The sequence below is a fragment of the Myotis lucifugus genome, unplaced genomic scaffold, assembly GCF_000147115.1.
Source record: "Myotis lucifugus unplaced genomic scaffold, Myoluc2.0 scaffold_85, whole genome shotgun sequence".
In the NCBI taxonomy this organism is placed as follows: Eukaryota; Metazoa; Chordata; class Mammalia; order Chiroptera; family Vespertilionidae; genus Myotis; species Myotis lucifugus.
The window spans coordinates 3,584,415-3,596,169 of record NW_005871133.1 but is presented as its reverse complement, the minus strand read 5'-3'; the positions used below and the strand labels follow the sequence as shown (position 1 = coordinate 3,596,169).

The 11,755-nt window shown below is 38.4% G+C and overlaps 1 protein-coding gene across 1 annotated transcript in view; it reads right to left on the bottom strand.

Annotated features, from left to right (window-relative positions):
- SLC39A9 (solute carrier family 39 member 9) overlaps positions 1–11,755 on the bottom strand; it is a 35,533-nt gene that overhangs the window by 16,003 nt on the left and 7,775 nt on the right. Inside the window, exon 2 of the mRNA XM_006091016.3 lies at positions 10,354–10,462. Within this exon, the coding sequence (XP_006091078.1) occupies positions 10,354–10,462 (109 nt within the window). The remainder of the gene's footprint in view (positions 1–10,353; positions 10,463–11,755) is intronic.

Here is an 11,755-nt window from a genome sequence, read left to right as displayed (position 1 = left end):
CCCCCCGCTCCAGGTCTCATCCTCGCTAACGTGTTTTATAGTTCCTCCTACAACCGATAGAAGCTTCGTCGTCTTCCCCTATCATCATTGTAACGTGGTTATGTAAAAGAAAAGACCATGTGAGTCGGCCCACACTTTAGAATGTTGTGAACTCCTTCTCGTGCCACCCCCAAAGGAGAGTCGATTTTTCAAACGAAACACTGATCCAGCCAAATTGGAGCCGTTCCCGGGGGGAGCAGGGTGAACGCTGGGTTGACGAGAGCGGGATGAATGAGGTTAGTGGGGGGGAGGGGGAAGGAGGACTTATGTAATGCTTTCAATAATATAAAGTCACTAGAGCCTTAGTCATATACTGATAAAAATAAATATTCTGTTCAAAAAACATCTAACTACCTGAAGACTACATAAAGTAAACAATATCAACAGGAGAGAGGGCAGCAAAAACTTCAAAAGAAACCCTGTCCTTCTGGCCAAAGAACCAGAAAAAGGGGCTGCTGAGAGGTAATGGTGGGGAGGGGAATCCCCTTTCCCCCCTTCAGTCCACAGGCCGCGCTCTATCCACTGAGCCAAACTGGTTAGGGCCCCTTTCCCTTTTTTTCTCTACCTCCTTCTCTTTTCTTTCCCAGCCCTGCCTTGAAGGCAGCCCCAGTTGCAGAACTGCATGGCAATAATGTAGTAGTTAAAACTCCAGTAAAAAACAAAACAAAAAAAAACACCATCTTTCTGGCAGTAACTGGAAAAAATGGCCCCAGTGGTCTGAAAAGTATGAGGGAAATTCAGTTATTCTGTTTGTTCTCTTTTCTCCTGTCACTTTGCCTTGAGGGCAGCCCAAGTTACATGAACTATGCAGTGACAGTACAGGCAGCTAAAATTCCTACAAAAACTTCTTTCTGGCCAGAGAACTGAGTGGTGGTCCCCTGGGAACCAGAGAATATGAGAGAAATACTGGAAAGAGCTGGGGGGGGGCAGTGTTCCCCCTAATCCTGTGTATAAACGATACAAGTTCAAGACGCACCCCACCCCTGAACTGAGTAGGGACATGACAGACCCAAAGCAGTATTGCAAAGGCTTTAAAAACTAAACTAAGTCCGGTGGCTTGGCTCAGTGGTTGAGCGTTGACTTATAAACTAGGAGGTCACGGTTCCATTCTGGGTCGGGGCATACACCTGGGTTGCATCTCTCATCATTGATGTTTCTATCTCTCTCTCCCTCTCCCTTCCTCTCTGAAATCAATAAAAATATATTTTTAAAAAACTGAATTAAAATTAGAACCATCACCCAAAAAAGGCAACAGAGAACTGGCAGTCTGAGAACTGGCAGTCTGACCAAATCAGGTTAATTGCCTGCTAAAGCGAAAAACACACACAACAATAACAAAAAAACCCAACAAACAAACAAACAAACAAAACATTCTTTAGAGGATTTTGAGAGGACCCAGAGTCTCAAATTATAATATTAAAAATGTCCAGCGCCGAAACCGGTTTGGCTCAGTGGATAGAGCGTCGGCCTGCGGACTGAAAGGTCCCAGGTTCGATTCCGGTCAAGGGCATGTACCTGGGTTGCGGGCACATCCCCAGTAGGGAGTGTGCAGGAGGCAGCTGATCGATGTTTCCCTCTCATCGATGTTTCTAACTCTTTATCTCTCTCCCTTCCTCTCTGTGAAAAATCAATAAAATATATTAAAAAAAAATGTCCAGGATACAATAGAAAATTACTTGACATATAAAGAAAAAGGAAAATATGGCCAATTACCAATGAAAAAGATAACCAACCCAACCCCAATATAGCTCAGATACTAGAATACTCAAAAGACTTTAAAGCAGCTATAACTATGCTCTCTGGGGTAAACACCCTTCAAATGAATGGATGTTCTCGGTAGAGAATTAGAAACTATAAAAAGGAATGAAGTAGCAATTTTAGAACTGAAAAATATAATCTGAAACAGTAAGTTCACTGGATAGGTTCAATAGCAGAATGGAGATGACAGAGGAAAGAATCAGTGAACTTAACCACAAGGGCAGAGTTGAACAATACCAATAGAGAGCACATGGCTCACAAAGTCTAAAATGTTCACTATCTGACTCTTTACAGAAAAGGTTTGCCAACATCTAGTTTAAACACACAAATTAGGCCCCGGTCAGGTAGCGCAGTTGGTTAGAGCATCGTCCCGCAGGTTCAATCCCATCAGGGCACATACAAGAATCAACCAATGAATGCATAACTAAGTGGAACAGCAAATCGACTCCTCTCTCTCTCCCACCCCCTTGTCCTTTCTCTCTCTCAAATCAATCAGTAAGTACAATTTTTGATAAAAATAAATAAACACACCAGTTAGAAGACAGAGATTGTCAAATTAAATTTAAAAAACATGATCCAACTATATATTTATAAGAAACCCACTTTAAATATAATGAATGACAGATAGATTAACAGTGAAAGGATCAAAGAAGATATACCATGTAAACACTCATCAAAAGAAAGTTAGTGCCTAGCTGGTTTGGCTCAGTGGATAGAATGTCGGCCTATGGGACTGAAGGGTCCTGGGTTCGATTCTGGTCAAGGGCATGTGCCTCAGTTGCAGGCTTGATCTCTGGCCCTGGTCAGGGTATGGGAGGCAACCAATCAATGTGTGTCTCTTATATCAATGTTTCTCTCTCTCTATGTCTCTCTCCCTACCTTCCACTCTCTAAAATTCAATGGAAAAATATCCTTGAGTGAGGATTAACGAAAGAAAGAAAGAAAGAAAGAGAGAGAGAGAGAGAGAGAGAGAGAGAGAGAGAGAGAGAGAGAGAGAAAGGAAGGAAGGAAGGAAGGAAGGAAGGAAGGAAGGAAGGAAGGAAGGAAGGAAGGAAGGAAGAAAAGAAAGCTGAAGTGGCTATATTAATATTATATAAAGTAGACTTGAGAACAAGGAATATTACCAGGGATAAAGGGGGACATTACATAATGATGAAAAGGTCAATTCATCAATAAGACACAGCAATTCTAAATGCGTAGACACCTAACCAAAGAGCTTCAATATGCATAAAGCAAAAACTAATGTAATTGAACAGAGAAATGTACAAATCCACAACTGTACTTGGAGACTTCAATACTCCTATCGCAGTAATCAATAGAACAAGTAGAAAATCAGCAAGGATATAGAAGACCAATATTATCAAACAGCTTAATCTAATGACATTTATAGAACGCTCTACCAAATAACAACAGAATACACACTCTTTTTAAGTGTATAAGGAACATTCAGCAAGATAAACCATATTCAGGACCATTAATAAAGTATTTAAAAATTTGTAAGCATTCAAATCATACTAGTTATGTTCTTTGACCATAATGAAGTTAAACTAAAAATCAGTAACAGAAAAAATCTGGGGAAAGAATTGGAAATTTAATAACACACTTCTAAATAACACATAGGTCAAAGGAGAATTTGGAAGGGAAATTAGAAAATATTTTGAACTGAATAAAGATAAAAATATATCAAATTCCTGGGATGCAACTAAAATAGTGCTTAAAAGGAATTATAGCAATAACTGCTTATACTAGAAAAGAAGAAAGATCTCAAATCAATAAGCTTTTACCTAGAAAAACTTGAAAAAGAAAAGCAAATAGGTGGAAGAGGGTATGGGGGGGGGGAATAAGCAATGATGGAAAAAATATTAAATTTAAATTTTAAAAAGGAAGAGCAAATAAAGCCTAAAGCAAGCAAAAGGAATAAAGAGCAGAAATCAATAAAATGGAAAGCAGAAAAATCAACAGAAAAAAAAATCAATGAAGTCAAATGTAGTTCTTTGAAAAAAAAATAAAATCAATGAACCTCTAGCCAGAATGACCACATTAAAAAGAGAGAAGACAAATTATCAATATCAGGAATGAAAAAGAAGAAATTACTACAAATATTAAAAGGATAATAAAAGATTACTATAAACAACTTTATGCCCTAAATTCTTCACCTTAGAAGAAATGAATCAATCCCTTGAAAGACACAAACTTCCAAAGCTACTCAAGAAGGAATAGAGAACTTAAATAGTCTCATATCTATTAAAGAGATGGAATTTATAGCTAAAAGCCTTCCAACATAGAAAACTCCAGGCCCAGATGGTTTCATTGGTAAATTCTAGCAAACATTTTAGGAATATATATATATTATTGATTTCAGAGAGGAAAGGAGAGAGAAGAGATAGAAACATCCATGATGAGAGAGAATCATAGATCAGCTGCCTCCTGCAAGTCCCCCACTAGGGATCAAGCCCACAACCTGGGCATGTGCCCTTGACTGGAATTGAACCTGGGACCTTTCAGTTCACAGGCTGACATTCTATCCACTGAGCCAAACCAGCTAGGGCTAGGACTAAATATTTTTAACTCTATGCAGTCTCTTTCAGAATACAGAAGAGAGAACACTTCCCAATCCTAAGGGCCCAGCGTTATTCTAATAACAAAAACCATATTGCCGAAGCCGGTTTGGCTCAGTGGATAGAGCATCGGCCTGCGGACTGAGGGGTCCCAGGTTCGATTCCGGTCAAGGGCATGTGCCTGGGTTGCGGGCACATCCCCAGTGGGAGATGTGCAGGAGGCAGCTGATCGATGTTTCTCTCTCATCGGTGTTTCTGACTCTCTATCTCTCTCCCTTCCTCTCTGTGAAAAATCAATAAAATATATATTAAAAAAAAACAAAACAAAACAAAAAAAACAAAAACCATACAAAGATATGGTAAGGAAAACCATAAGCCAATATTCCTCATGAACTGAGACACAACAATCCTCAACAAGATGATAAAAACTCTCAGCAAAGTAGGAATAGGAAAAAATTTCCTTAACCTGAAAAGGGAATCTATAAACAACCTACATCTAACATCATAGATAATGATGAAAGACTGGCTGAGAACAAGCGACACTGTCCACTTTCATTCCTAATCAACCTCATAATGGGTGGTATAGTCCATGCAATAAGGAAAGAACAAAAGCATATTGGAAAGGAAAACACAAAATTGTCTTTATTTATAGATGACATGCTTATTTATGTAGCAAATCCCAAAGAATCTATAAAAAACTTCTATAAAGAATAACTGAGGTTAGCAAATTCTAAATACTAGAATACTGAAAAGAGAAAAATTTTAAAGTATCATTTACAACTGTACTAAAAACTTGAAATATTTAGGTATAAATCTAACAAAATATTTATAGATCTGTCTATTAAAAATGATAACACTCACTAAAGAAATCAAAGAAGACCTAAATAAATGGAGATATATATTATGTTCATGGATTGGAAAACACAAAATTCTTAAGATGTCAATTCTCCCCAAAGTAATCTACAGATTCAATTCAATCTCAATCAGAATCCCAGCATGATTTTTTTGGTAGATATTCACAAACTCATTCCAAAAAACTATAGAAAGGCAAAGGAACTAGTTTAACCAAAACAATTTTGAAAAATAAGAACAAAGTTAAAAAACTCCATTGTCTGATTTCAAGATCTGCTATAATGCTACAGTCTTCAAGACAAGGTAGTATTAGCAAAGCACAGACAACATAGATAATGGGGAAAATAGAGAGTCTAGAAATAGACCAAACACAAATATGGTCAACTGATTTTTGACAAAGGTGTAAAGACAATTTAATAGAGGAAGGAGTCTTTTCAACAAAGACTATTGGACACCTATCCATATGTAAAAAACTAACCTTCATTTTGTATTCAAAATTAACTCAAAATGGATCATAGACCTAAATGCACAACCTAAAATTATAAAACTTCTAGGAAAAAAATAAGTCCAGCAAAGGTTTTTACATATGACACCAAAAGCACAATTCATTTAAGAAAGAACTGATAATTTAGACTTCATCAAAATTTAAAACTACTTTGTGAAAGAAGCTATTAAGAGGATGGAAAGATAAGTCACAGACTAGGAGAAAATACTGGCAGATCACACATCTGATAAAGGTCTTGTATCCAGAATACATAAATAACTCTCCAAACTCAATAATAATAAAATTCAATTTTTTATTTTTTAAATATATTTTATTGATTTTTTACAGAGAGGAAGGGAGAGGGATAGAGAGCTAGAAACATCTATGAGAGAGAAACATCAATCAGCTGCCTCCTGCATGCCCCCCACTGGGGATGTGCCCGCAACCAAGGTACATGCCCTTGACCAGAATCGAACCTGGGACCCCCGAGTCCGCAGGCCGACGCTCTATCCACTGAGCCAAACCAGTCAGGGCTAAAATTCAATTTTTTAAAAATGAGCAAAAGATTTGATATCACCAAAAAAAATATAACAATGGCAAAGAAGCACAGGAAAAGATGTTCAACATCATTCTTAATTAGGAAATTGCAAATTAAAACCACATTGAGATACCACTACCCTTCTAATAGAATGACTAGAATAAAAAACTAAAACAAAACAGACAATACCAAGAGCTGGCAAGGAAGAGAACCAACTGGAACTCATACATTAATGATGGCAATGCAAAATGGTACATCCACTTTGGAAAAATTTTGGCAATTTCTTATGATGTTAAACACACGTACCCAGCAATTTCACTTATAACTATTTACACAAGAGAAATAAAAACTCATGCTTACACAAAGGCCTGTACAAAAATGTTTATGGTGACTTTATTCATAATCACCCAAACTGGAAATAACTCATATGTCATTTGACTGGTGAAGGAATGAACAGATTAAGGTTCATCCAAACAATGGAATCTACTCAGAAATAAAAATGTACAAACCATCCTATATAATAAAAGCCTAATATGCTACATGTCCAGTCATCCATTCAACCAATCAAAATGTAATATGCTAATGATATGCTAAGGCCACTCAACCGCTTGCTATGACATGCACTGATCACCAGGGGGGCAAACAGACAACCGGTCGGCCAGTTGCTATGACGTATACTGACCACCATGGGGCAGATGCTCTGACCGGTAGGTTAGCTTGCTGCTGGTGTCCGGCTGATTGAGACTGAGCCAGATGGGCCAGACACTCCCTGGAGAACCTCCCACAGTCCCTCCCCGGCTGGCCAACCTCCCACGTCCCTCCCTGGCCCCGATCGTGCACTGGTGGGGTCCCTTGGCCTGGCTTGCACCCTCTTGCAATCCGGGACCCCTCAGGGGATGTCAGAGAGCTGGTTTCGGCCCGATCCCACAGGCCAGGCCAAGGGACCACACTGGTGCACAAATTCATGCACCGGGTCTCTAGTTAATACATAGAACAATATGACAACTCTCAAATGCACTATGCCAAGTGAAAGAAGCCAGACTCAAAGGCTACAAGATTCCATATATATAACATTTGGAAAAGGCAAAACTATAGGAACAAAGAAGAAATAAGGTTTGACTACAAAAGGGCAGCATGAGAGAATGTTTTTTGTGTGTGATGGAACTGTTTTGTATTTTGATTGCAGTGGCAATAACACAACTCTATGCATTTGCCAAAAGTCATAGAGGTGTACACCAAAAAGAGTGAATGTAAATATCCTATCTAATAATAGACAAACATGGTAATTGACCATACCTTTGCTACGCCTCCCATTGGCTAATCAGCGCAATATGCAAATTAACCGCCAACAAAGATGGCAGCTAATTTGCATACTGCAGGCAGGGCGGGACAGTGCCATCCTGCCTGCCCCGCTGCCATCTGGGCCTGCTATCTGCGACCCGGGGCGGCAGGTGTCCCGTGTGCGACCCGACCCGGGGCGGCCGGGCGGAGCAGCAGTGATCGGCCGGCCTGCCTGGGTGTCCCGTGTTCGACCTGACCAGGGGCAGAAGGGGGGGGCAGCAGTGATCGGCCAGCCCACCCAGGCGTCCCGTGTGCGACCCGCCCGGGGCGGCGCCCCAACCCCTGGGTCGGCCCTGCCGTGTGCGTGACCCGGGGCGGCGCCCCAACCCCCGGATTGGCCCTACCATGTGCGCAACCCGGGGAGGCGGGGCAGGCACCAAGGGATCGGGCCTGCCATCTGCCACCTGGGGAGCGGGCCTAAGCCAGCAGGTGGTTATCTCCCAAGGGGTCCCAGACTGTGAGAGGGCACAAGTGGGGCTGAGGGACACTCCCCACCCTTCCTCCCCCACCAGTGCACAAATTTTTGTGCACCGGGCCTCTAGTATGTAAATAAAAATAATAAAATAAATTTTAAATGATGGCTTAGAGCTGGAGACTAATCCGTGATGAAAGGTTAAAGAGACAGGAACACTTATTTTTAGAAAAGTAGGTTTATAAAATATCTATTTTCAGATGAATCCACAAAAATATTCTGAGTCAAAATCAGAAAAACTGGAAATAAAGGGATATAACCCAACACATAATAAACATTGAAACTATATCTGAAATATGGTATGTGAATTATATCTCAATAAAACTATTATTAAAAAACAACAACTTATACCTTAAGCACTTCTTTCCTTTACCCCAGTGTTTCCCAAACTTGTCTAATAAGAATTATTTGGCAATTTGTTAAAAATAGATATACCCAGGCCTTTTCTTTGGGGAGGCCAAGAAACTATATTTTTAAAATACACACCACCACCCCCAAGGTAATTTTATTATCAGACAAGTTTAGAAAACAACCCATAATTCTTTCTTAGCTACAAAGCCAAGAAAAAAAATTTAATTGTCTATTTAGTCATGGTCTGAATGTTTCCTAGTATACCAGGATATTGATCACTACAGTGGAATAATTATACTTAGAAAAATTCAAGCTCATCCACTGGGATATGAAAGAAAACTTTGACACATATTTACTTTAAATCTTAGTTTAAACTTTTCTATAATTTTAGGTATGAGTTTTATAATGAACACAATATATTAATAGAATAGTACACATATATCTTTTTCCCCAATAGGATGTGTGATCAAAAAAGAGTAGGACCACTGCTCTAAGGTTCCTTATTATTTTTCTCCCCCTAAAGCTGACAAATCCTCAGTCTGTTTTATTTTACAATAAGACCCCTATAATCCTTACTCTTTACCATTTTGCCCATATGCATGCCCCAGGTATAAGAGATGTGAATAACTATTTGTTATAATGTATCTAGTAAAAAATTTGGAAGGTGCATACCTCTTTATACTATTCTTAATAGTCCAGTCGACTCTTGGCATTAAAAGATTCAGCTCACCAATTTAACAGCAGTGGTTCCTAATCCTTACAGGTATCTGTGATGTTTCATGACAAGTAGCAGTCTGACTTTGCTGAATCACAAATTTGAATCAAGTTATGTTTTCAAGCTGGCGTGAAGGACCAAATTATTTAGCAGGTGAGTGAACCAAGACGACTGTCCAGCATTTGTTCTCACACAGGTATACTGTTCTCTGATTGTTATTAGTGTTAGGAGAGTCCTCTTTAGATATTTAGTTGTTCTTTATTCTTTACTGCAGGGGTCCTCACCAATTATCTACAAGCATGTCAAACTCGCAGCCCACGGGCTACATGGAGCCCACAATGAATATTTTTGTAGCCTAGCCAATATAACGGTATGTAAGAAACGTTTGAATAAAAATTTCGTAACTTAATTTTTACAATATCCTGTTCTACATAATTAATAATGAACTACAATGTTCACTAATGACTGATTACTATAATCATGTTGCATTCATTTCCCTTATGCGCCTTACGCACAGGCGCACCATTTCTCTCTACTAATATTAGCAGCGAATATTTTAGCAGCTGATTGCCACGTAATGCAAATTGATTTATTTGCATCACGCTTATTAATTTGTGCAGTTATTCAGTGTCTGGTAAGTTAATGTTCAAGAAAAAATATTAATTTTTATTAAAATGTTCTATTATTTTATGTTAACAATTACTCATTTATTTCAGCCCTTTGTGTTCAGCATGTCTCTATTGAAATAAACCTACATTTCTATGAAAATTGAAGTTTTTGTTTTTTTGCAGCCCACATAAACTTAAACCTTGTTTATCTGGCCCGTGTTAGCCTTTGAGTTTGACATGCTTGATCTACAAAGTTTACTATAAAGAGTCCTTAAATCCAAATGTGTACTAGTATATCTACATAGTTTTTCAATTAAAGAATACTAAAAATACCCATCATGTAGGATTTGGGAAGTTTTTAAGTGGGCATTAAAAAAGGTCAGTCATACTTTGAAAGACTGAAATTCATGCATTATTGCAAATAAATCTTAAGTGGTACTCATGAATTGGGGCATTCAAATCACACACTGCTAAGGATGTGTTCAATGTAAAAAATGTCAAAACATATATTTTAAGAACTCTTTTTAGGGTAGACTTCTATGGCAAATGTCAATTGAGTTCAGAAGAAATACCATTAAGCTCCTTTCAACCCTCCATGTCAATAACATATTTCAAAGAAGGCCTTTCTCTCTCTCACCCTCAAGAATATCTTCATAAAGTGCATGTACTCCTTCAGGCACGATGACTGCCAGTGCAGTTCCACAGAGAAGGCCGGCACCCAAAACAGTCACTAGCTTTAGTCGCTCCTGAAAAGAAAAAAAAAAAAGAAAACTGTTGAAAAGATTGATGAATGAATGGAAAAAAATTTCTGAAGTATCTAATCAAGATTGTGAGCTCTGCTCATTTGTGAGACCAAAATCTACAATGGCTAGTGAAAATAAAATAGGGTCAGCTTCATGAATAATTAATGCCAGTTAAAACATAGAGATGCCATTTTAAAATTTACCAGATTTGCAATGATGTAGGAAAATTTTTCTACTATCCATGATAGGGAGAAATGATCATACTTGTCTAACACTGGTGGTAATGTGAATTGCCACAACCTATCTGAACCAGAATTTGGCAATTTAGATTTAAAGTCTCAAAAATGTGAATTCTTTGATCCAGCAATTTCACTTCTAGAAATTCACCCTAAGGAGTTATGCCCGGGTAATGTGGCTCAATGACTGAGCATGGACTTATCAACCAGGAGGTCAGTTTGATTCTGGTCAGGGCACATGCCCCCAGCTCAATCCCCAGTGGGGGGTGTGCAGGAGGCAGCTTATCAGTGATTCCCTCTTATCATTGATGTTTCTCTCTCTCTCCCTCTCCTTTCCTCTTTGAAATAAATAAAAATATATATTTGTAAAAAAACATCATTGCCATGGGTTGTCATTTCAGTTTTTATTTTTTCTTAATTTCTTAACTACCTACATCATTTTAGCTGCAATCAGACTTATTTTAAGCACTACATATGTGGCTCCATGTTATTTATATAGATTATTTGTTCACATAATTTCACAGCTTGGGATTCAATCTCAAAACTGCATGTTAGAATTAAAATGCTGACAGGGTCTCTCTTTTGCTTATGGTAAATCACCAAAAAGGTGTATTTGAAGGAAGAACTACATATTCCAAGTGCAGTTCAAAATGAAAAGTGAGTTCCCAAAGTGATAGTTTCTGTCAGAGAAATGAAATATTTGCTCAAGAGAGGCATGAACACTGCAATACATTGGTTTTATGCATCTTATTTTACAATTTCACAGCTGTAGCCTGACTGAGCCAAAGGACTGACCAGACGTATTATTTAAAACAACAGCTTGTACTCATTGCAATTAACTATCAGCTCAAAGCTTTGAAGTCAGTTTAATTTTCTTGGCAGACACCAAGACAGTTAAGTGTTTTTTCTTTCCTTGTTCACCAAAACAGTCAACAAATTGTTTGGTCACACTAAATATAAGTCAATAATTTTTAAAGCTCTTAATACTGAAAATAGTTTATTTCAACCCCCCTTGTACCATGCTCATTTCAGTACTGAACTCATCAACTGTAGTTTCCTA